Source organism: Danio aesculapii, chromosome 12 (genome assembly GCF_903798145.1).
Source record: "Danio aesculapii chromosome 12, fDanAes4.1, whole genome shotgun sequence".
Taxonomy (NCBI): Eukaryota; Metazoa; Chordata; class Actinopteri; order Cypriniformes; family Danionidae; genus Danio; species Danio aesculapii.
Genome location: NC_079446.1, coordinates 3,876,215 through 3,903,496, shown reverse-complemented (window position 1 = coordinate 3,903,496; position 27,282 = coordinate 3,876,215). Strand labels below are relative to the sequence as shown.

The 27,282-nt window shown below is 38.8% G+C and overlaps 1 protein-coding gene across 1 annotated transcript in view; it reads left to right on the top strand.

The window, feature by feature from the left end:
• The window catches only part of tanc2b (tetratricopeptide repeat, ankyrin repeat and coiled-coil containing 2b), a 260,476-nt gene that overhangs the window by 189,909 nt on the left and 43,285 nt on the right, over positions 1-27,282 (top strand). The window contains 4 exon segments of the mRNA XM_056469097.1: positions 7,248-7,410; positions 9,311-9,371; positions 9,373-9,554; positions 23,585-23,710. Coding sequence (XP_056325072.1) covers positions 7,248-7,410; positions 9,311-9,371; positions 9,373-9,554; positions 23,585-23,710 — 532 coding nt within the window.

Below are 27,282 nucleotides of genomic sequence, written 5' to 3'. Positions count from 1 at the left end.
CCCACCCATCCATCTATCCATCCACCCACCCACCCACCCACCCATCCATCCATCCTTGTTCCATTTATCTATCTATCTGTCTGTCTGTCCTTCTGTCCACCAGTTCGTCTGTCCGTCCATCCGTCCATCCAGCCATCCAGCCATCCGTCATTCTATCTATCTATCTATCTATCTATCTATCTATCTATCTATCTATCTATCTATCTATCTATCTATCTATCTATCTATCTATCTATCTATCTATCTATCTATCTATCTATCTATCTGTCTGTCTGTCTGTCTGTCTGTCTGTCTGTCTGTCTGTCTGTCTGTCTGTCTATCTATCTATCTATCTATCTATCCATCTGTATCGCTTTATCTATCTATCTATCCATCCATTCATCTACCTACATAATTGGCACTGCTAAATCTCAGCCAACACGTGTGTGTGTGTGTGTGTGTGTGTGTGTGTGTGTGCGTGCGTGCGTGCGTGCGTGTGTGTGTGTGTGTGTAAAAGTGAGGTCTAATAGACAGGAATGAACAGCTTTGTTTTCATCCACAGTTGAATATTGCGTGAAATATTTATTTGCAAATAAGTTGCTGTTTCTATCCAGTGAGTCAAAAATTGCCACTTTCTCATAAACTGGCACCAAATGTCAAACAAACACAGAAGCAAATTTGTTTTTAACCTTTTAACTTGCGCTCTTAGAAAGACTAAAGTTGACCACACTTTTTAAACTATTTCTTTGGTTAAATTCTGTTCTTCACAACACTTTTTTGTTTTCATGATAACCTGGACAAAATGACAACCAAGAGGTTTTATGTCCGATAAAGGGTTAAGACAAGGGTTAGGAAAAATGCACATTTTCAAAATTATAGTAGGATATCCCAACTTATTGTGTTAGTAAATTGCCCACAGTCAGAAACAAAAACAAATTGCATGCTATGTTAAGGGATTTAGAAAAAAAAAACACATAATAATTAGTTATATTTTAGGAAATAGAAATATGATGTCTATATTTCTCTTCTATACAATTAAGTCAAGCTCCTAAAATGACAACATAAAATGTATGTAATAATTTAAAGCAAGTTTCACACCTTTTTCAAGAGTTCGCACTTAGATAATGCTCAACTATAATAGCAGGTTTGGCATGCTGTCCCGGGAGAGAACCCTGAGCTCGGAGATAGATGAGCCCAAGGTTCCCGCCTGGTTAATGAGCATTAGGAGGGACACGAGATCAGGTGTTTCTCGAATGTCCCCCTGCTTCTGGCTAATGGGTGATACTGGTTGGTTAGGCATGTATACACTGGGTGCTTGTGACTGTATTCTGATTCACTTACAGTATGTAAATATTTTTAAACTGTGGGAGGAAACCGGAGGACCCGGAGAAAACCCACGCAAACACAGGGAGAACATGCAAACTCAGCGCAGGGAGTGCCAACTGGTTCGAATGGGCCTTGAACCTGTGGCCCTCTTGCTGCGAGGCAACAGTGCTAATCACTGAGCCACCGTGTTGCCCGATCAAAGAGGAGGAGGGATAATGGAAGGATAGGGGGGGGGGGGGTTGGGAGGGGGGGGGGGGGGGTCCGAAAACAGAGATAGGGAATGAAGTTTAGCTAGAATATATATAGTAGTTTTGGAGTGCTCCGATAGGCTAGCTAATGATTAGTGATGAGGATCAGCTGAAGTTGATCATATCACGTGTTCCTCTCGAAAACTAGTTTCAAGAGTTCACACTTAGCTGATGATTAATTATAAGCTTGTTTGGCATGCTGTCCCAGGAGAGAGCCCTGAGCTCATAAGATCCTCGAGCCCGGGGCTCCCTCCCGTTGCAAGGCGAGAGGGGAGTTTGAGCTCAGGTAGATCTCGAGAACTCCCCCGCTGTAATAACCAATGAACAGCCAGTGATTGCTCTTGAGAGATAACCATTTACTAGGAGCATGTCTATAGTGCTGGTTTGGATTAGTCAATTAACTTATGTTGCATGTTTTTTGGACGGTGGGAGGAAACCGGGAAACCCGGGGGAAACCCACGTGAGCACGGGGAGAAAATGCAAACTCCGCACAGAAATGCCTGCTGGTTTGGTAAAGCCTAGAACCAGAGACATTCTTGCTGTGAGGCAACAGTGCTAAGCACTGGGCCACCGTGTCACCCATCTAGGAAGAAGGAGGAGTAGGGGTGGATGGGGGATTCTTCAAAACGAAGATAGCGGTGGTACGTAACCCAAGGTATTTATAGTAGCTTAGGAGTTGTCTGATTGGTGCATTGAGAATTGGATAATGCGGATCCAGCCGCTAGGAATCATAAGCACGTGATCCTCTCGAAATTTGTTTATAACTAAACTTCACTTATGAAACTTCCCTTAAATAAAGATTATCTGATTTTTAATATCTGTGAAGTTTAATAACAGTTTTTACTGCTATTTTTCATGGTATTTTTAGTAGGTGTGAGATTAATTGTGTTGAAAGTATTGTCGCGGTGCAGACACCTTTCACAACAAAAACTCTGGTACTTTGAGGTGTCAGCTTTATTCAAAAAAAGATCTTTGGCTCCTGCAGAGAAGAGGCCGCATATGGCATTCAAATGAGTTTACCTCTAATTAGGCAATTACGTAAAGACAGCCTCTTTGCTATCCCGCTCTGTTGATACAGCACTTTTCACAAAGCACTCCGCTCATTTTTTCCCTCATGTTTGCATGCAAGAGCTTCAGAACAAGATCAGTACAACAGGATCAGACTTTATTCTGATAATCTCTTTTAAAGGGGACCTATTATGCAAAAGTCTCTTTTATAAGGGGTTTAAATGCAGATGTGTGGCAGCAGTATGTAAATATATCCAGCTTCTAATGGTGAACATGTATTCATTTTATTGTTTATAATCACAGTTGATAAAAACTGTCTGCAGAAACACTTTTCTTTTGTTTGTGAAACTTTTTATTTAAGATTTTTCAATATTTTTTTTTTCAGAAAAACCCCTTCCCCAACAATTTAACCCCTTACAGATGAGGGAATACATAAAAAATAATGATGTTATAAAAATGTAAAAAATTAAATATGAAAAATAACATAAAATAAACAAATAAATAAGTAAAAGGTGCTGCGAAATTAGTTTTCAGGGGCTGCATTTGTGCATCAAGTTGCATTGTGTTACATTGTAATTAATTACCTCAAATTACATTGGGTAACCTCTAAATATACATATCTAAATATGTTGTAATCAGGGCCTGACATTCGATTTTTTGGTCACCAGCCACTGTGGCTAGTAGTTTTCCAACATTTTCACTAGCCACAATTATGTTGTTGGGAAAATATATTTTACATGCATTAAATTTCACTTTGGCAATGTAAAATTATTTGATTTAGATTTTGCTATTTCCACATGCCTCCGCATACATTTAATTTTTTTGTGTTGTGTATGATTGCTCATGGTGTCACGGTGGCGCAGTGGGTAGCACAATCACCTCACAGCAAGAAGGTTGCTGGTTCGAGCTTCGGCTGGGTCAGTTGGCATTTCTGTGTGGAGTTTGCATGTTCTCCCTGTGTTGGTGTGGTTTTCAAAAGGGTTTCAAAGTCCAAAGACATGCGATACAGGTGAATTCCCAGCAAGCATTTTTTGGTCTAAAAGACATCTATTAGACGTCTAAACATCGCCTAGACGTCTAGGCTAAATCCCGGCTAAATTTGGGCTGTCAGTGAAAATCTAAATACCCGGCCGGATGACGAGCTAATTCAAGGCTGCGCTCAGACTATGAAAATAGCATATATTTTTAAATACCCAAACACCCTATATGCGATTGACTTTCCTTACTTGAAAGAATATCATACATATCACAAGGTATTTTGCCAAAAAAAGACAGGTAAGCAAATTTAAGGTTTTTTGGGCTAGAGATGGGTTACACATAGCCGGACTAGATTGGGTCTATACTTCACAGAGAAACTGAAACTACGTCTTTTACTTGCAGGAACCTCATAAACGTTATTGACTTTTCTTACATGATGGAGTATCATACATATCATAAGCTTTATTTAGCAAAAAACAACATGCAACCAAATTTAAGGTTATTCAGGCTAAAATTGGGTTACACGTATAGCCGGGCTAGATCTGGTCTATACTTCAGCCGGTGAAATGACGGCTATTGCTTGCTGGGTTGGGTCAGCTAAATTGGCTGTAGTGTATGTGTGTGAATGAGTGTGTATTGATGTTTCGCTGCGTAAAACATACGCTGGATAAGTTGGTGGTTCATTCAACTGTGGAGACCCCAGATTAATAAAGGGACTAAGCTGAAAAGAAAATGAATGAATGAATGAATGATCGAACAAACGAACGAACGAACGAACGAACGAACGAACGAACGAACGAATGAGCTTGCTCAATGAGCATGAGCAAATGGGTCATGGTTTCATAGTGTCGCACTGCAAGTTTTTATTTCACATGACTTTTCAGAGCTGAAGATTTATTTTCTCCATTTTTTCTGACCACACCAAAAATAAATAAATAATTATTTTTTAGCCACACTTTTTAAATAATGTGTCAAAACAAGCAAAATATCGCTGTGTACGTGCACTTTTTTTGTTCAACTTTTTTTTCTGAAAAAACAAAAGCAAAAACAAAAAAACAATTGACATTTAAAAAAGAGTTATTGCCATGTATTTAATATGTCTAGGTCTCTCAGATCACCAGTTAACTACACATAAACAGTTAATCTTAAGCAATGTTATTGTAAAAAATGATAATTAAACCATTAACAAACATAACTGTTAGCAAAAGAAAGCAGGTGAAAAAACCAACATACGTGTCCCCACAAGTATAGCAATACCAGTAAATTTTGACCTTGTTGGGACATTTAAATACAGTCTGTGCAGTATAAAAATCATTACGTCTATGGGAAGTCCCCATAAAGATAGGTGCATGTGTGTGCGCGCTAGTGTGTGTGTGTGTGTGTGTGTGTGTGCGCGTGTGTGTGTGTGTGTGTGTGTGTGTGTGTGTGTGTGTGTGTGTGTGTGTGTACTTTGTATTACTTTTGTCATTGGGACCAAATGTGTGTTTGTTTGTATGTGTATGTGCATGTACCTCGTATTCCTGTCATTGTGGGGACCAAATGTCCTCATAAGTATAGCAATACCAGCACATTTGGACCTTGTGGGGATTTACAGTACAGACTGTGCAGTATAAATTTCATTACATCTATGGGAAGTCCTCATAATGATAGCTGCGTGCGTGCGTGTGTGCGTGCGTGTGTGTGTCTGTCTGTCTGTCTGTCTGTCTGTCTGTCTGTCTGTCTCTCTCTCTCTCTCTCTCTCTCTCTCTCTCTCTCTCTCTCTCTCTCTCTGGCCATAAGTGCTTGTGAATGTTTTAAGACGAGGTGCTTTGCCTGTTGTGATGTTTGATGGTAATGGTGGGAGTGGGCAGATTAGCCGTGCCACGCTTCATTATGTCCTGCCCGAGGCCTCAGCGCCCACCTAACCCGAACCGACAGTGGCCTGCTTGTCACAGAGCGCCACCGCTGTCCCATCAGGGGTGGAGAAAACAGCTTCCTGCTGCCAGGCTCTGGACTTCCTGTGCTGATAGAGAGTAATTGCTGGACTCTGACCAAAAGCACACACTGAGGGCAGAGGTTTGTGTGCAGGGCTTTTGGAGCCAGTGGGAGGATGAGTGCATGTTCCTCCTCTTTTTAAAAACAGCCAATAGCTTTTTTTTTTGTTTTGTTTTTGTTTTTTCCAAGAACAAATTACATTGTTTATGCAGATATACATATATATATATATACACATATACATATATACTTTTGTTTTATCACCATTCTGCCAGTAGCTATATTTCTATCCACCTATGTGTATGGGCATTTTGTATATGCACATAAAAAAATGGTTGATGGAAAGGAAAAGATGCGCATGCATTTTGATAATTCTCATAAAAAAACATGTGAGTAGGATAAACTTTTTATTTGATAAGAAAAGATGTGCATAAGCTACGATGGAAACACTTTCTACCGAACAAATTCCAGTATGTGCATTAATAAAGTCAGGTGATGTTGTTATAAGAGATCATGTCATGATGAAAATGTGTGTGACTAGACAAACCAAGTGGCTGACCATATTGTGAAACATCTGAAATGTCGTTTATGGCTCGTTTCCACTGACTGGTACGGTACGGTACGGTTCGGGTCGGTACGGGTCAACTTTATCAGGCTTGCGTTTCCATTAACAAGGGTACCCTTTTGGTGGGCGTGGTGTATGACAGAAAGTTTCAGTCGACGTCATTTTGGCTCGAGGAAATGTCTACAATAAAGCTGTACGGGTCGCTCACATATATGAGAAGCACTTTTCACAACACAGATGCTTCATACACATAAATACTTCTGTATAATGTTTATTACTAACTTTTCAATGAACATGAGTTGATTATAACTGCAGATCAATGATGCGAAACAGCCTACTGTAACGTCTGCAATTATAATAAACAAATAAATAAATGAACACATATAAACACGTACAGCCCCTTACAGTCTCCGATATGTTATCAATAACAGTTAAACTACACACAGCAGACATTTCGTCCGTATTTATGTTCAAAACAACACAAAATATAGCCTACAGTCAGTGTACACCTCTCATCTGTGTCTGTAATATTCAGCAGCACATGTCGCCTCTGTTAGAGAGTAATTCCATCATTCCCGGTTCATATTAGTCCAAAAGGTGAAGATAATAAGTGAGTTATACATGGCATTTTGTTCATGTTTGCTGATAAATAACGTGCTCCTTTTTTTCCGGCTCCTCCCTTGCTCCTCCCGGCGCTTCACTCTCGTGTTTGTCAGTGTCTGACAGGATCGGGTTTCAAAAGCACATCAATAATTAAGCGCAGGTTATTATCATCAGCTCAATAAGTTTGTTATTTCAGATATAGATGCTCGGCGAATGCAAAGAAGAAACCGAAACCGCTCGCGCTTCAGACTGCCTCGGCACAACACGGCACAGGGTAAATCTGCTCTACTCCATGGCTTTGTGGCTGTTCATTAAGATGACGACAAGGTTTGTTTGAGCCCAGATCGACGATGGCTCGTTATTATATGTATACATAAAACCGCTGTAATCTCTCGGCTGTGTGTATATTTTAAACATGGCTGGTTTTTTGTTTTCGTTCTGGCTTGTTGCATAAGCGAATGACGTATCTCTGTAAACCAATAGCGTTCAGCTGCGCGTCTAGCTACCTGTTTAAAACTCGAGCGCAAAAGCACACACACACTGTGGGATTTTTTTTTTGTGTGCAGGGTTTTGGAGCCAGCGGGAGGATGAGTCCATGTTCCACCCTGACCAGCAGCACCGCGTCCCCTCCGGCCTGCAGCCCGTGCTCCACTCTGCCCTCCGCTGCTCCAGGACAGGCCGTCACCAGCCCCACGTCCACCCTGGAGAGCAGAGACAGCGGCATCATCGGTGAGTGACCCACACTCTGACCTATGACGGTTCTCCATGCTGAGATGCTTTAGGGTAGAGCTGGAATAAATACTGAAAGTTCTGACACACACTATTTAGTTTTTATGTGGTATGTGTTCCGATATGAATGCAGTTTTCTAGATGACTTGAACAGATCTATTTGAAAAGGAGTTTCAAAAGTTACTAAAGGAGTGCTAAAAATTACAATAAACAAATATGACCATGTCATAAGAGTCAGTTTTTTTTAAATTGAGATTTATGGATTTATTCAAATCCTAAATAAATAAGCTATCTACTAATGTATAGTCTATTATAATAAGACAATATTTGGTTGAGATACATTGGTTTAAAAAAATTTGGAATTTGAGGGTAAAAATATATTGTGAAAATTACAACATAGGCTCATTCAGAAAACGCAGCCCTATTTTAAATAGCCCTGCATTTTATTTTTAAAACAAATGCTACCTCCACTTACCTCCATATGGACTGCTTTCCCGATATTACCAGATTGTCCAGTAGCTCGCCATGTACGTCGGTGAACTTGAGACGCAGAGAGGAGTTGACCTCAAGTCCTTCGAAAAACGGTTCCAGAAAGCAGGCAAGACAAAAACAGAATCCAAAAAAATAAAATAAACAAGTAAATAACAGGGTGAGAATGTGGTTAAATCTGAAAATGTTGTAAAAATTAGACGAGGGCTTTCCTTCTTCTGAATTGCTTTTAAAAACACTGTCTGTTGGGTTTAGGAAAGGAGGTTAGTCGATTGCTCAGTCAGTCTGTCAGTCAGTTGACAGTGGCCTCTGGTGGATTTACGTGAGAACATCAGGCATGAATGGCACTCGCGAGAGAAATTTGAGATATGAAAAAGTGTACACAGTTCCCTCTGGTGGATTCGCAAAACAAAAACTGCAAAAAAACGTACCTCCTGGGACATATTTTGCGCTCTCCAGAAATGGATATGGAGGTACATTTTCAGAACGAGCCTGGGTTGGAAAATCACCTTTTAAAGGAGCCAAAAAAAGCTTTTAGCCATGTATATTACTTTTGGTTAGTGGACCCTTTAATTGTGAGGTTTGAGATGTTTACAGTAGAAAATTTACAAATTATCTTAATAAAAGCTGATCTTTACTTAATATTCTAATGATTTTTCATTTAAAATGTCATAATTTTCCCCATACTATGTATTTTCTTAAATATCTTCTTAAAACTCTTGAAAACTCATGCAAATTAAAAACTCTAAAGTTAAAATTTGCAAGATTTGAACTATAACCCCAATCAGGGGTTCCCTTGGGGGTGGTTAGGAAGATTCTAAGGGCCCATACATTTAGGGGGGCCCCAGAGACATTATCAAGGGCCCGCGCCGGTCCTACTCTCCGCCCTCTTCACTTTCAGCCGTGATACCAACAACCCCCCCCCACGGTCTTCACTTTCAGCCGCGTTACCACTACCCCCAACCACCCCCCCTCTCTTTAATATCAACTTGTTATAGGGCCCATGGCGGCCAACGGCGCCCCTGATCCCAACTCGACATTGCAGATCCTGCGATGTGACTATTGCAGATTCACACATATTGATATCAATGTGCAACAACTTTACAGCTGCTTGTTAATAAATGCTCCAGCATACTGTAGCAATAAATATAGATAAACTAATAAATACTGTAGTATATTTTAGTTTTTACTACAGTAAACTGTGGTGTATATTAATATAATATACCCAATAGTTTTAGAAAACATTATTGGGTCATTTGTTTGTATAATTGTAGCCATTGTTATCATAGATACTATACAATCACCAAAATATCATATAGGTGCTTTATGATAGTATGGTTCAAAACTAATATAATATTTTCTGATGTGGGAGCACACTTCTGACGGCTCCTCTTCTCCATCTTTTCCACAGCCACTCTCACCAATTACTCTGAGCCGATGGACCGGAGTGGGAAACACGGCGACGGATCTCGAGGGAAGCAGCCTGAAGCTCTGGCACTCACACAGATCTACACTGGACTCCAGTCTGTACCGGGTGGATGAGAATATGACCGCCTCCACCTTCAGCCTCAACAAGATCCCTGAGCCCAGCTCCGCCCACTACTCCTCTCACCCCACCCCGCTCTACCTCATGCCCCGCCCTAATTCAGTGGCAGGTGAGTCTGAAGCCCCGCCTCCTCTGTCTCTGTATGTGTGTGTGCTGTTGTTGTTGTTTGTATCTTTATCTGTCTTGATTGTGAATTCCTGTTGTGCCACTCGATGCACATAACAATCCTGCTGCTTGGGGAACAGCTTCCGGCGGCAAATCCCAAACACGCAACAAAAGATATCTGGACATCATGTTGATCACTAAAGCATGTAGCGCAGGGATGGCGGTGTTCAGAATATAAACACCGGATCTGTTTAAGTTTAGGATTTTAAAGTGAATTTGACCACAAACTACAGGTTAGATGGATATATGGATGGATGGATACTAATGTAGGTAGATAGATAGATAGATAGATAGATAGATAGATAGATAGATAGATAGATAGATAGATAGATAGATAGATAGATAGATAGATAGATAGATAGATAGATAGATAGATAGATAGATAGATAGATAGATAGATAGATAGATAGATAGATAGATAGATAGATAGATAGATAGATAGATAGATGAATGGATATTAATGTTTATAGATGGATGGATGGATGGATGGATGGATGGATGGATGGATGGATGGATGGATGGATGGATGGATGGATGGATATTAATGTATGTATAAAGATGGATGGACAGATGAATTGATAGATATTAATGTTTATGGATGTATGGATGGATGGATGGATGAATGGATGGATACTAATGTAGATGGATGGATGGATGGATGGATGGATGAATGGATGGATACTAATATGTATAGATGGATGGATGGATGGATGGATGAATGGATGAATGGATGGATACTTATGTAGATGGATGGATGGATGGATGGATATTAATGTATGTATAAAGATAGATGGACAAATGAATTGATAGATATTAATGTTTATGGATGGATGGATGGATGGATGGATGGCTGGATAGATGGATGAATGAATGGATACTAATATGTATAGATGGATGGATGGATGGATGGATGAATGGATGGATACTAATGTAGATGGATGGATGGATGGATGGATGGATGGCTGGATGGATGAATGGATGGATGGATACTAATGTATATGGATGGATGGATGGATGGATGGATGAATGATCGGATGGATACTAATGTATATATATGGATAGATGGATGGATGGATGGTTGGATGGATGGATGGATATTAATGGATGTATAAAGATGGATGGACAGATGAATGGATAGATATTAATGTTCATGGATGGATGGATGGATGGATGGATGGATAAATGGATGAATACTAATGTATATAAATGGATGGATGGATGGATTGATAGATGGATGGATATTAATGTTTATGGATGGATGGACTGATGGATTGATGGATGGATATTAATGTTTATGGATGGATGGATGGATGGATATTCATGCTTAAAGATGGATGGATGGTGGAGGGATGGATAGATACTAATGTTTAAAGGTGGATGATGGATACTAATGTTTATGGATGGATAGATTGGTGGATTGATAGATGGATGGATATTAATGTTTATGGATGGATGGATTGATGGATGGATATTAATGTTTATGGATGGATGGACTGATGGATTGATAGATGGATGGATATTATTGTTTATGGATAGATGGATGAATGAATGGATGGATAGATTGATGGATGATATTAATATTTATTGATGGGTGGAAGGTTGGATGGATGATGAATGAATGGATGTATATTAATGTTTATAGATAAATAGATGGATGAATGGTGGATGGCTGTATGAATAGATGCATGAGACTAATGTTTATAGATAGTTGGATAGATGGATGGATGGATGGATATTAATAATTATAGATGGATGGATGGATATTAATGTTAATGGATGGATGGATATTAATGTTCATGGATAGATGGATACCAATGTTTATAAATAGATGATGGATAAAAATGTTTATGAATGGATGGATGCATGATACTGATGTTTATAGATAGATGGAAGGATAGATACTAATGTAGACAGATTGACATGGGAGACGAAACGCTTCTTGAAATGTCATTCCATATCAATTCAGCTGCTTTATATTCAAATTCGATTCGAAACGGAACGTAAAAGTTGTTCTTCATTTAGATCTGAACAGCGCACAACCCTGATGTCCAGGTTAATGCACTCTCCGCTATCAGTCCAGTAATGCCATTAAAGCCCAGAACAATCTCCCTCAGTTCAGCTCAATCATAGGAGAGCATTCGCTGGCTTCACTCAGACTGCAGTTAGTGACAGCATCAGTCGGGTCATGGACCGTACGCTTCAGCTCCAGCGTTCACAGAGAACAGATGAGAGGCGTCTAATAGCAGCAATAATGATGAGTCTCCCTGAAGTGAAAGCTAAATCTGTCTGATGATGTTGATATGTCTCTTATATAACGCAGCGCCTCTTCATTCCTGGCTGATTGTGTTATTGTGCAAGTAATCACCATTGTTGTGTTTATGAGAAGACCCTTTTTTGGAGACTGAGACCAAGAGATGTGAGGTTATCTAGAAGGAAAGTGGCTCTCAAAAGGGATGTAAAGATTATTTGTTAATCCTGAAAATGGCTTGTATTCACACTAATAAGCTAAATACACTAATAACTAACTCATTGTATTGCAAATCTGGCTGCAGGTAGATGTTTATAAAGATCTGAAACAGATCGAGAGTAAGTTAACAAGTGAGAATTAAGGGATTATTTACTCATGTGTGTGGTGTTTGTAAATTACTTTATTCTGTCTATGAAATGCATGAAAGATAATTTTTTTAAAAAGATCATCCTGGAACTGTCGTTGCATATGATAAGCTTTAAAGTTGAGAGGATTAAAAAAAAAAGATGCCTTAAAATCAGCATAAAGGGCTCTATTTTAATCGATCTAGGCGCAAAGTCTAAAGCGGATGGTGCAAAAGCATTAAGGGCATGTCTGAATCCACTTTTGCTATTTTAAGGATGGGAAAATACGCTCTGCGCTCCAGTGCTTGGTCTAACAGGGTTGTGCATATTCTCTTAATGAGTTTTGGGTGTATTTTGAGCATAACGTGCATTAAACCAATCAGAGTCTCATCTCCCATTCCCTATGTGATGTTTTATAAACAAATTTCGGGAGGAGCACGCACAGAAGTTTCAGTATCAAATACGTCATTGACAATTATTCTATTATCCAATCAGTTCTTGACCAAACCCCTATATATACCAAAGCTGTCTTACCTGCAGCATCTTACGACCTTAGCATCCCTCCACCACCCCGTCACCTCACCTCTTAAGCATTACAATCCCGGGGGGAGCGTTCTGGGGCCGGGCTGGATACTTCGCTCGAATCCCTATTCCTCTCTGTTTCCTGATAAGAGGAATAACTCGAGTTTGGGTGTCTTCCCCGAGCTCAGAGCCCTCTCCCTGGACAGCACGCCAAATACGCTTTATTCTGAAACTATTGTAAGTGTGAACTCGTGAATCACCTTATTCTTTGCGTATGAGCGGGCGCAGCCATTTGCATCTTTTTGGCTCGAGACTTCCGGTCTCGTTCACGTCTATTCATTTTTAGAGGTTAAAAACAGCTCGTAATGCTGCTTTATGTTGCAAACTGATCTTTTCTTATTATATTATTCTACTTTTTATGTATAGTCATGCAAACACTTGTTTGTAGAGTGAGTAGCTTGACCGATTTATGCCGTTTATTATTTCTAGTCATTTCTCCCATAGGCAACTGAATCGGAAGTCCTCGCAAAAAACGAGCGCACTTCCGCATTGTAGAATAAGGTCAATAAGAGTCAGTTGCGTCACGCCATGGCACATTTGCTATTTACATGGCGGACTTTGTAAGTGGAAAATCTGAACGCTTCACTAGCAAGAAACCAGTTAAACAGAGCATCTGCAGCGGGAGTAATGAGCACGAAGAATGAGCCTCCTCCATTCGGCCTCTTTACTTTCTCTTTACTTTTACTCTTTACTTTACTCCTTTACTTTCGTGGAGTAAGGAAATGGTGTTGTGCGCCCTCCACTGAAGACATCCATTAGCCTACATATTTCATTTAGCTTGTTAAGCGCAAATAATTGTTTCAAAACTATTTCTAAATTCAGTTCTAATTTCCAGCTAATGAATAAATGAACAATAATGACGAAGTGTGGTCAAAAAACTGAGTTACAACCAAACACACATCCTGTTCTTATGCCCCATATAGTGATGCGTAAAACATGAAGGTGGTGGAGGTAGTGGTTTTTGTATTTATGTAGAAAATAATGATTTTTGTAACATTTTAATCCTAAAGACCTGCATAGACGCATAACTAACGCGCTCTGCGATGGACTTTAGACCAGCTTTTAGTTGGTCAATGGCGCAATCTATCTCAGTTCCTCAAAATAGCGACGCACCAACTTTAACACGACTCCTTTTTACACCATCACACCCATGAGTCCACAAAGTGGTGCAAATGGATTTGCTATTTCAACAACGTGGCGGAAAACGTGAAAATTACTGTTGCGCTGGTCTGAAAATAGCAACAAATCACGCCAAACATGTCTTGCACCTTATTGCGCCGGGTGTATGATAGAGCCCAAAGTCTTAAAGTCTGCATTTTCATATTTATTTAATAACAATACAATGTATAAATTAGCCTTTATGATAACATGTTTAGAACAATCATACACTACAAAAAAGAGGCAAATTCAATCATAACGTAACGTGATCAAAAACTAATTATTTAAATAATACGTGGACCTTTTTGAATTCAATCTGATATATTTTGTTAGTAGTTTTGTGCGGCTGAAGTCTTCATTCTCTTTGACTGTATGGTGAAGAGAGTTCACTGTGATCTGACATGAAGATGAGAATGGGAGGGCTGCTGAAATCTGCTTTTGTTCAGGTCACAGACGGTGTGATTGTTTATTCAGGGCCGCCGAGGATCATGGGACCAGAAGTACTCATTAAACATGTATCGTGAAGTGTCTTTCAGATCAGTCAGTCAGAATCACAATGAGCCCCATCTCCACAGTGTCTGTTTGGATGTCTTTTCAATTCTAATATACACTCACCGGCCACTTTATTAGGTACACCTGTCCAACTGCTCGTTAACACAAATTTCTGATCAGCCAATCACATGGCAGCAATGGTGAACTGGGCGAACTAAATTGGTCGTAGTGTATGAGTGTGTGTGTGTGTGTGTGTGAATGTGAGAGTGTATGGGTGTTTCACAGTGCTGGGTTGCAGCTGGAAGGGCGTCCGCTGCGTAAAAACATATGCTGGAATAGTTGTCGGTTCATTCCGCTGTGGCGATCCCTAATAAATACGTGAATAAGCCGAAGGAAAATGAATGAATGAATTTTTATCAGTGTGCATAGATCATCAGCATCAGTACGTGCGATCCTCGCCTTAATAATTGCTTAGAAAACAAATCCCTTCCGAACGAGGGATGTGTAGGAGGAATGAAAAAAAAGAAAGATGAAAGGCCGGCGTTATAAATAATGCACTGAGGTAAGCGATGATCTCAGTGAATATGAGAGCGAGAAATACTCACTGTCAGCCCGGATGATGTAAGGAGGACTGAATAAACAGGAGGAAAGAGAAGTGATAAAGGATCATGAGGAAGATGGAGAGAAGATGAAGGTGTGAATGGAGACTGTAGATTATGTAATGGGGATGCTGGAAGACATGGAAACATCTTAATTACAGGTTTCTAGAGGAGAATGAACTGAAAGGAGGACGGAGGTGTGATGTAACACAATAAACATTGAGCTTAAAGGGATAGTTCAGCTAAAAATAGGTTTTTAATTTGGAGTAGGTTCAAGCCAAATGAGGATGTTTAGGGAAATGTCCTGGCTGCACTTGTCCATACAATGAAAGTCAATGGAGTTGGCTCTAAATATACAGTTGAAATCAGAATTTTTAGCCCCCCCTGCATGTTTTGTTCCTCAATTTATATTTAACAGAGAGAAGATTTTGTCCAACACATTTCTAAACACAATAGTTTTAATAACTCATTTGTAATAACTGATTTCTTTTATCTTTTCCATGATGACAGCACATAATATTTGACTAGATATTGTTTAAAGACACTAGTATTCAGCTTAAAGTGACATTTAAAGGCTTAACTAGGTTAATCAGGCTAGTTAGGGTAATTAGGCAAGTCATTGTATAACAGTGGTTTGTTCTGTAGACATTCGAAAACATCATTGCCTAAAGGGGCTAATAATATTTTTACAGATAATATACAAACATGTAAATATATATGAAAAATAGAAGTCCTATCAGCAAAGAGACGACATTAAATAAATAGCAATAACAAAAACAAGAAAACCGCAGAACTCTTAAATCAAACCTAAACTCTTCTACCTCCTTCTATCCATCCCCCCCGTCTCCCACCCCTCCCTGTTTCCTGAGACCTTATATAAGTATGCAAATATGAATCAAGACAGAGATAAATGAATAATAAACCAATTGGAAAAATAATAAATAATAATGTAGTTGGTGTAGTACTTGGGATTTATTTTTGTTATTATTATTATTGTAGTGGTTGTTGTTAATGATTATTACTGATGTCCTTTCTTGCTTGTTTACTGTCATTATTACTATCATTATATCACTAGCATCGTTGTTACTCCTTATGACTGACTGGTTTCTTTCTGATTTTTTTCCCTTTATATATATATATATATATATATATATATATATATATATATATATATATATATATATATATATAAAGGAAAGATATATATATGATAAAGAAATATATATATATATATATATATATATATATATATATATATATATATATATATATATATATATATATATATATATATATATATATAGGAAAAAAAATATATATGATAAAGAAATATATATATATATATATATATATATATATATATAAAGGAAAAAATATATATATGATAAAGAAACATATATATATATATATAACTTGCTTCATTTAGTGACTGTTATTGTTCCTTTTGTATGTACTCTGACCAGTTTTCCAAGTTACCTTTACATGCACATACACACACACACAAACACACGCACCTGCCAGTATTTGACTGTATTGTTGTTGTTTCTTGTATTTTTGTTATTGTTTCATTTTCTTTGTATTTGTATCATCTCAAATAGTGTACTATTTAGTATATTCTAATAATAAAAAAAACATAATTAAAAAAGGAAAAATAATAATAATAAATACATAAAAAGATATCATAAATATATGGGTAAATATAGAAGAAGAAAATATAGAGTGAATATTAGGTCTCTCTTTCTCCCTTTTGAAATTCTAGTCAGCAGGTCTTGAAATGTTAAGGCTCTCAATAACAGACAGTATGGGACTCCATGTTTTGTTAAAGGTTCAAGACACCCTGGAGTACTTTTTTTTTTTGAGATTTTAACAGATTTGTGTGTGTTGAGCATCAGATAAGATGATGTTAGCACCTGTCAGCTTTAATTGTGGGGAAAACTGGATAAATTTGCGCATTTGTCAGCTAATTTCATCTTCCGGGTTTAAAATAATTTTGGGGTGGGATCAAAATTGACAGGATTTTCTTTGTGAGAAATGCTTAATACTTCATTACCTGCGACATGTTTGTGTTCTGACCACATGTGCTTGGTTGTTTACTATATCAATAAAGTGTTTGGTCTTTTAAAAACACTGTTGTGATACATCGAGCCACTAAGCATTGTTCTTACGACGTTTTTAACAGGAGGAAAGTGCAAATTACTTCCAAACACTTCAAATACAGTCCATGTTAGTAAATGCATTAGCCTAATGACATTAGCTATCACTCAAGTGGCCCCGCCCTTAATTATGCAGACTTAATATAACTAAATAAAAACGAAACGGGTGAGTTCTAAAAAAAATTCACCCCCTCACAGTTGTCATGAAGGGTAATATTAGCTATACACACCAAAACCATCTTTTGTACAAGGCTGTAAACATGTTTTTATCAGCTGTAGAATCGGCCAATTTAGCATTGCAGTCAGTGGAGATCTGGAGTTCCTGGAGCCAGCCCCCACAGGCCAGTCGATGAATTGCAGTTTCAGTTACTTGCGTATTGGCTTCACGAGGGAGAGCGGGAGGTTGCCACTTGGTCACCATAGATATATACACTAGATATCACATACGGACCCCAAGCATGTGTCAATAGCGCCGCCACATTTGTACAGTGCTTTCAGGACAAGTGTCATTCAACCGCGCGACTTTAATACAAAGCATGGCTTCAATGTACAGAAGAGCTGATGTGTAAACCAAAACAGATCTCCTACTTATATAAAAAAAACGTCCTGGAAGATCCTCATAAGGATTTAATTTCATTGTGAATCTGCAGTAATGAGTTGTTTTGCAGACTCGTCCACCCGCAGGTTTCTGGATGAGAGCACCTGTGGCTCTGGACACACACTCAAACTCTATTTCACAGTATTATCTCAGAGCAACACACACACACACACACACACACACAAGCACAACCAAAATCAATTTCAAAGTAATTTTATATTTGTTAGAGAAGCCCTATTTCATCCACGCCATGAAGTCATTCTGGGAAGACTCCTTGAGCGCCGTGGAATATGCCGTTCCTGTTAAAAAATAACCATTGAGCTGAAAATAACACACACTTCTTTTTTTATAGATGACCAAAGTGTCTCAGAGGAAACCACATGTTGCTACAGTGGATACATTTTTGTTACGGATACCAGACAGATGCTAGGGTGTTTAATTTGGTTGCCAGGTGTTCTGAGTGGTTGCTAGGGTGTTCATTATGGTTGCCAGGTGTTCTATAATTGTTGTGTTCTGAGTGGATGCTAGGGTTTTATTGTAGTTGCCAGGTTTTCTATTACAATGTTCGAAGTGGTTGCTAGGGTGTTCTGTTATAGTGTTCAGAGTTGTGGCTAGGGTGTTTATTGTGGTTGCCAGGTGTTCTTTTATAGTGTTCGGAGTGGTTGCTAGGGTGTTTCTTGTGGTTGCCAGGTATTCTATTATAAATGATGAAGGAAAGCACATGTTGCTGTGTGCGTGAGTTTTTTTAAACTACAGTGGATAAATTTTTTTTACAGATATTAGACAGTTGCTAGGGTGTTCAATTTGGTTTCCAGGTGTTCTATTTTTGAGTTCTGAGTGGTTGCTAGGGTGTTTTTGTGGTTGCCAGGTGTTTTATTACAATGTTCAAAGTGGTTGCTAGGGTGTTCTATTATAGTGTTCATAGTGGTTGCTAGGGTGTTCACTGGGGTTGCCAGGTGTTTTATTATTGTGTTCTAAGTGATTGCTAGGATGTTATTGCAGTTGCCAGGTGTTCTATTACAATGTTCGAAGTGGTTGCTAGAGTGTTTTATTATAGTGTTCAGAGTTGTTGCTAGGGTATTTCTTGTAGTTGTCAGGTATTCTATTATAGTGTTTAGAGTGATTGCTTGGGTGTTTCTTGTGGTTGCCAGGTGTTCTTTTATAAATGACAAAAGTGTCTCGAAGGAAACCACACGTTGCTGTGTGCGTGTGTTTTTTTAAACTACAGCGGATAAATTTTTGTTACAGATATTAGACAGTTGCTAGGGTGTTCAATTTGGTTTCCAGGTGTTCTATTTTTGAGTTCTAAGTGGTTGCTAGGGTGTTATTGTAATTGCCAGGTGTTCTATTACAATGTTCAAAGTAGTTGCTAGGGTGTTCTATTATAGTGTTCAAAGTGGTTGCTTGGGTGTTTACTGGGGTTGCCAGGTGTTCTATTATTGTGTTCTAAGTGATTGCTAGGATGTTATTGCAGTTGCCAGGTGTTCTATTACAATGTTCGAAGTGGTTGCTAGAGTGTTTTATTATAGTGTTCAGAGTTGTTGCTAGGGTATTTCTTGTAGTTGTCAGGTATTCTATTATAGTGTTTAGAGTGATTGCTTGGGTGTTTCTTGTGGTTGCCAGGTGTTCTATTATTGATGACAAAAGTGTCTCAGAGGAAACCACATGTTGCTGTGTTACAGTGGATACATTTTTGTTACAGATATCAGACAGTTGCTAGGGTGTTCAATTTGGTTGCCAGGTGTTCTATTATTGAGTTCTGAGTGGTTGCTAGGGTGTTATTGTGGTTGCCAGGTGTTCTATTACAATGTTCGAAGTGGTTGCCGGGTGTTCTATTAGAGTGTTCTAAGTGGTTGCTAGAGTGTTGTACTGTTATAGTGTTCTATTATAGTGTTCACAGTTGTTGCTAGGGTGTACCTTGTGGTTGCCAGGTGTTCTATTGTTATGTTCTGAGTAGTGTTAGGGTGTTATCATGGTTGCCAGGGGTTCTATTACAATGTTCTAAGTGGTTGCCAGGTGTTCTATTAGAGTGTTCCAAGTGGTTGCTAGAGTGTTGCACTATAGTGTTCAGAGTGGTTGCTAGGGTGTTCATTGGATTTGCCAGGTGTTCTATTAATGTGTTATGAGTGGTTGCTGGGGTGTTATCATGGTTGTCAGTAAGGTTTATTGTATTTATTCAATTAAATTTATTTATTTAAGTAAAAAAATATATATATATATTATTTTATTACTCGCTCAATCACTCAATCACTCACTCACTCACTCACTTACTCACTCACTCACTCACTCACTCACTTACTCACTCACTTACTTAATGCTTTATTTATTTACTTTTGCATAGTTGGTTGTTTTGAAGTGTGATAGTCCACAACAATAAAAACATCTACAGTAACGATTCTTTAAATTGAACAACATGTATTTGCAATGACATTTACAAAGCATAATTAACGAACATGTTCTTTTTTGGGTTGCCTGTTCCTTTAAGAGCAGATAATTGACTTGTTTAGGAGTTACATTAGTTATCAGATTCATTAAGCTCAGTGCAGTCTAGTCCTGGCTGAAGGATCGTGATTTTCTCCAACTCCTCCCCAACATTCCCAGCTGCTGCGCTCAACCCAAATACAGCCCAGATCGCTTCCCACGATTCCCAGTCTCCTCCAGTCCTCAAGCACACACAGTTTAGACCAGTCAAAGCTTGACCTCCATAGATCCACACTTTGCTTATGGTTTTTCTGCTGGGGCTGAATGGAGGAATTTGGAGGTCTTTATTTCACACAGTTCTGGAAGCTTCAGACTTTCTGCTCCTCCTGATCCAGATTTAATCAGACACTTGTGGGAGCGTTTAGATGTGATCATCTGCAGCCTGTCTATCGCGTCATACTGTAAATCTGGGATTTTGGGAGATTGTAATATGGATTTCAAGACAACATGAATATGACAAAGTTTGTAAGTTTGTTGTGGTTGCCAGGTTTTCTATTATTGTGTTCTGAGTGGTTGCTAGGGTGTTATTGTGGTTGCTAGGGTGTTCTATTATTGTGTTCTGAGTGGTTGCTAGGGTGTTATTTTGGTTGCCAGGTGTTCTATTATTGTGTTCTGAGTGGGTGCTAGGGTGTTATTGTGGTTGCCAGGTGTTCCTTTATTGGGTTCTGAGTGGTTGTTATGGTGTTCTATTAAAGTGTTCAAAGTGATTGCTTGAGTGTTCATTGTGGTTGCCAGGTGTTTTATTATTGAGTCCAGAGTGGGTGCTAGGCTGTTATTGTGGTTGCCAGGTGTTCTATTATTTTGTTCTGAGTGGATGGTATCGTTTTATTTTGGTTGCCAGGTGTTCTATTATTGTGTTCTGAGTGGTTGCTAAGGTGTTCTATTAAAGTGTTCAAAGTGATTGCTTGAGTGTTCCCTGTGGTTGCCAGGTGATCTATTATTGAGTTCTGAGTTGTTGCTAGGGTGTTATTGTGGTTGCCAGGTATTTTATTATTGTGTTCTGAGTGGTTGCTATGGTGTTCTATTAAAGTGTTCAAAGTTATTGCTTGGGTGTTCCTTGTGGTTGCTAGGTGTTCTATTATTGAGTTCTGAGTGGTTGCTAGGGTGTTTTTGTGGTTGCTAGGGTGTTTTAATACAATGTTCTAAGTGGTTACTCAGGTGTTCTATAATAATGTTCAGAGTGGTTGCTAGGGTGTTTCTTTTGGTTGCCAGGTGTTCTAATATTGAGTTCTGAGTGGTTGCTAGGGTGTTATTGTAGTTGCTGAGGTGTTCTAATACAATGTTGCTAAGGTGTATTATTTTATGATTCAGATTGGTCGCTAGAGTGCTCCTTGCGGTTGTCAGGTGTTCTATTACAATGTTCTGAGTGGTTGCTAGGGTGTTCTATTATAGTGTTCAGAGTGGCTGCTAGGGTGCTCCATGTGGTTACCAGGTGTTCTTTTATAGTGTTCAGAATGGTTGCTAAAGGGTTCCTTCTGGTTGCTAGGTTTTCTATCACTGTGTTGTGAGTGGTTGCTAGTGTGTTCATTGTGTTTGCCAGGTGTTCTATTGTGGTGTTCATAGTGGTTGTTAGGGTGTTCCTTGGGGTTGCCTGATGTTCTATTATATTATCCTTTTTCAAATTACAGTGTATACAATTTGTTACAGATATTAGACAATGGCTAAGGTGTTCATTTTGGTTGCCAGGTGTTCTGTTGTAGTGTTCTGAGTGGTTGCTAAGGTGTTCATTGGGGTTGCCAGGTGTTCAATTGCAGTTTTCCGAGTGGTGACTGATGTGTTTATTGAGGTTGCCCAGGTGGTTGCTAGGGTGTTCATTATGGTTGCCAGATAATCTATTATAGTGTTCAGTGTGGTTGCTAGAGTGTTCCTTGTGGTTGGCTAATGTTCTATTATAGTGAGCACTACAGAGTTGGTGGTTGGGAACAGTTGCTAGGGTGTTCATTTTGGTTGCCAGGTGTTTTGATGTAGTGTACTGAGTGGTTGCTAGGGTGTTCATTGTGGTTGCCAGGTGTTCTATTATGGTTTTCATAGTGGTGGCTGATGTGTTTGTTGAAGTTGTTTCTATTATAGTGTTCAGTGTGGTTTCTTAGGTGTTCCTTGTGGTTGCCAGGTGTTCTATTATTGTGTCCTCTACAGAGTTGGTGGAAGTTTACTTTGTGGTTGCCAGGTGTTCTATTATTGTGTTCTGAGTGGTTGCTAGGGTGTTATTGTGGTTGCCAGGTGTTCCAATACAATGTTCTAAATGTTTGCTAGAGTGTTCTATTGTAGTGTTCAGAATGGTTGCTAGAGTGTTCCTTGTGGTTGCCAGGTGTTCTATTATTGTGTTCTGAGTGGTTGCTAGGGTGTTATTGTGGTTGCCAGGTGTTCTAATACAATGTTCTAAGTGGTTGCTAGAGTGTTCTATTGTAGTGTTCAGAATGGTTGCTAGAGTGTTCCTTTGTGGTTGCCAGGTGTTCTATTATTGTGTTCTGAGTGGTTGCTAGGGTGTTATTGTGGTTTCCAGGTGTTCTAATACAATGTTCTAAGTGGTTGCTAGAGTGTTCTATTGTAGTGTTCAGAATGGTTGCTAGAGTGTTCCTTTGTGGTTGCCAGGTGTTCTATTATTGTGTTCTGAGTTGTTGCTAGGGTGTTATTGTGGTTGCCAGGTGTTCTTATTCAATGTTCTAAGTGGTTGCTAGAGTGTTCTATTGTAGTGTTCAGAGTGGTTGCTAGAGTGTTCCTTGTGGTTGCCAGGTGTTCTGTGATTCTGTTCTGAATGTATGTTAGAGTGTTCATTTTAGGTTGCCAGGTGTTCGATTATAGTATTCAAAGTGGTTGCTAGGGTGTGTATTGTGATTGCCAGGTGTTCTATTATATTAGGTTGCCAGGTGTACTATGTTTAATGGTTGAAATGTTGCTGGTATATGAAAGTCTTTTATATATAATCTACTTTTAAAAGCTTAGTAAAATGAATATATGAAAAATGTTAGTTCCACTTTTGTTTGTAAATTGTTTGAAATGTGTGTTATTTGTAACAAGTTTTGATGTTGTACGAGGACGTGCTCAGCCCTTGTGGTTGCCAGGTGTTGTTTTATAATATTTAAATTTTACTTTAAATTTATTTATTTTATATTTATGATTTATTTATTTTATATTTATATTGATATTTATATTTATATATTTATATTTATATATTATTTACATATTATTATTATTTATATTATAGTGTTCTGCAATGGGGGTTTCGGGTGTTTGATACCAATAGAGATAATAGTGCTTAGCTTCAGATGAACTCAGCTTCATCCTTGTGTTTTTCTTTATTTGTCTTCTCTCCCATTAGCCACGAGTTCGGCTCACCTGGAGGACCTGGCGTATTTGGATGAGCAGAGACACGCGCCCCTGCGCACCTCGCTGCGGATGCCCAGACAGAGCTCCACCGCAGGCCGCTCCGGGCAGGACCTGCGAGGTGAGAAACCGACTATGTGCAGCCTTCAGATGCTTAGCTTTCATTCACATCAGCCCCATTCTGAACTCACAAATACAGATGTCAGACAGTCCACAGATCAGTGTTTATTCAGCTGATTAGAGGCTCAGTCTCTGAATCTCTCATTCCTCTGCTCTGAGCTTTGTCTCATTGACTCACATTATGTCTTTATGGCTTTACAGTGTTTGATTCAGTGCCCTGTTTCTTTACAAGCTGTTCACTTACACTATAGCCCCCTTAACAAACTGAACTGATTGTTCTGCTGCAGGTTGTAACTACATATATTGATTTATTTTAACTGAATAATTTTAATTTCTTCATGACAAAGAGATTAATGCTAATTATAAAACTTTTTTAAAACAAATTTGATGCAATGGCTGATAATCACACTAAGTCAGATTACACTGGAATTGTGTAATCAAAAATCAAATATCTGAGTTGAAAAAACAATCCTATATTATATTATATTATATTATATTATATTATATTATATTATATTATATTATATTATATTATATTATATTATATTATATTATATTATATTATATTATATTAATTATATTATATTATATTATATTATATTATATTATATTATATTATATTATTATATTAGATATATATATATATTCTATTTCTATATATATACACTACCTGACGAAAGTCTTGTCGTCAATCCCAGTTGTGAGAGCAACAAATAATAACTTGACTTGTAGTTGATCATTTGGAAAAGTGGCAGAAGGTAGATTTTCTGATGAATCATCTGTTGATCTGCATCCCAATCATCACAAATACTGCAGAAGACCTACTGGAACCCACATGGACCCAAGATTCTCACTGAATCAGTCAAGTTTGGTGAAGGAAAAATCATTGGTTTGGGGTTACATTCAGTATGCGGGCGAGCGAGAGATCTGCAGAGTGGATGATCAACATCAACAGCCTGAGGTATCAAGACATTTGTGCTGCCCATTACATTACAAACCACAGGAGAGGGCAAATTCTTCAGCAGGATAGCGCTCCTTCTCCATACTTCAACCTCCACATCAAAGCTCCTGAAAGCAAAGAAGGTCAAGGCGGTCCAGGATTGGCCAGCCCAGTCACCAAACATGAACATTATTGAGCGTGTCTGGGCTAAGATGGAGGAGGAGGCATTGAAGATGAACACAAAGAGTCTTGATGAACTCTGGGAGTCCTGCAGGAACGCTTTCTTTGCCATTCCAGATGACTTTATTAATCAGTGATTTGAGTCATTGCAGAGATGTATGGATGCAGTCCTCCAAGCTCATGATGGAGTCAGACACAATATTCATTCTGTTTCCACTGCAGCATGACGACATATTCTATACTGGACATTATTTCTGTTCAGTGACAAGACTTTTGTCTAAGCAAAGTCAGACCTTACTGTCCTAATGAAATCATTAAAGATCAAGACATGATCATGTATTATTTTGGTAAAATAAGTGTAATCTAGAGGCCTTTGCCTTTCATATAAGCCACTTCTGATTCCAAATGATCAACTAGAAGTCAAGTTATTATTTGTTGTGCCTAAAACTTGGATAGGCGACAAGATTTTTGTCAGGTAGTGTACACACACACACACACACACACACACACACACACACAGTGAGCGTTGGACTGTGCTCTGCCTGCTGGTCTGCCGAGCTTCTCTCACCTGGTGAATCATTAAAATAGCTCACAGCATCCGCTTCTCCATCAACACAGAGAAAACACCAAGGTGACTCTCAGTATACATCAGACTATTGATTATTAAAAAAACACCTTGAGACAAGCATAAAATACTAATTTCTATGAAACAAATGTCACACTGACCCCAAAGGTAAGAGATGCTGTATAATGCTGCTGGGTATAGCATCTACTCAGAGGAAAACTTAAACAGGATCAACACTTTTGTTTCTCTGGCACAATGTGGTCAATCAAAACACACAGACATTTTGGTTCTACTTTATTTTAAGATGACCTAGTTAGAGTGTTACTATTCAGTTAACTACTAGAGTAATATTCATTAAGCACATGTACTTACTATATGGTTGGGGTTAGGATGTGGGTTAGGTTTTGGGTTAGTTACTTGTAATATACTACTAATGGCCCGTTTCCACTGAGTGGTACGGTACGGTTCGGTTTGGTTTGGTACGCTTTTATAGCCGTTTCCACTGTCAAAAAGCGTACCGAACCGAACCGAACCGTACCGTACCACTTTTTCGGCACCCTTTCGAAAGGGTACCAAACACGAAAAAGGGTACCAAAAGGCGGAGCTAGACGCACAGCTGAACGCTATTGGTTTACAGAGATACGTCATTCGCTTACGCAACAAGCCAGAATGAAAACAAAAAACCCGCCATGTTTGAAATACACGCACAGCCGAGAGATTACAGCGGAATTATTTATACATATAATAATGAGCCATGGTCGACCCGGGCTCAAAATAACCTTGTCGTCTTGATAAACAGCCACAAAGCCATGGAGTAGAGCAGATTTACCCTGTGCCGCGACGTTTTTTTACGAGGCTGTCTGAGGCGCGAGCGGTTTCGCTTTCTTGCTAGCGCTCGCGCGCGTCTAACATTATATCTGAAATAACAAACTTCTTGAGCTGATGATAATAACCTGCGCTTGATTATTGACGTGCTTTTGTAACCCGATCCTGTCAGACACTGACAAACGCGAGAGTGAAGCGCGGAAAAAACAAGAGAGGAGCCGGAAAAAAAAGGAGCACATTATTTTTGAGCAGACGTGAACACACTGCCTTATTTAATTATTATTGATATTATCACCTTTTGGACTAATATGAACTCAGAATGATGGAATTGTTCTCTAATAGAGGCTACATGTGCTGCTGAAGATTATAGACGCAAATGAGAGGTTTTCGCTGACTGTAGGCTATATATTGTGCTGTTTTTGAACATAAATACGGACGAAATGTCTGTTGTGTGTAGTTCTTCTGTAATTGATAACATATCGGAGACTGTAAGGGGCTGTATGTGTTTATATATGTTCATTTATTTAGTTATATAATTAGGTATATAATTACAAACGTTACAGTAGGCTGTTTCGCACTGTCATTGATCTGCAGTTATAATCAACTCATGTTCATTGAAAAGTTAGTAATAAACATTATACACAAGTATTTATGTGTGTAAAGCGTCTGTTTTGTAAGACGTGCTTCTCATATGATATGTGAGCGACCCGTACAGCTTTATTGTAGACATTTCCTTCAGCGAGAATGACGTCGACTGAAACTTTCTGTCGTACACCACGCCCACCAAAAGGGTACCCTTGTTAGTGGAAACGCAAGCTTGATAAAGGTGACCCGTACCAAACCGAACCGTACCGTACCGTACCAGTCAGTGGAAACGAGCCATAAAGTACTATAGTAAGTGCACGGGACATGTTTAACTCTGTCAACTTAAATTAAAGTGCTACCGATATTTCTTTACAGTAAGATAACTGCTGCACTTTACTGTGTGTCTCAACCCAACACTCTCACCGTTACTCATCATGCTCTGCACTTTGAACATCTCGAGACCATTGCTGTCTATAGA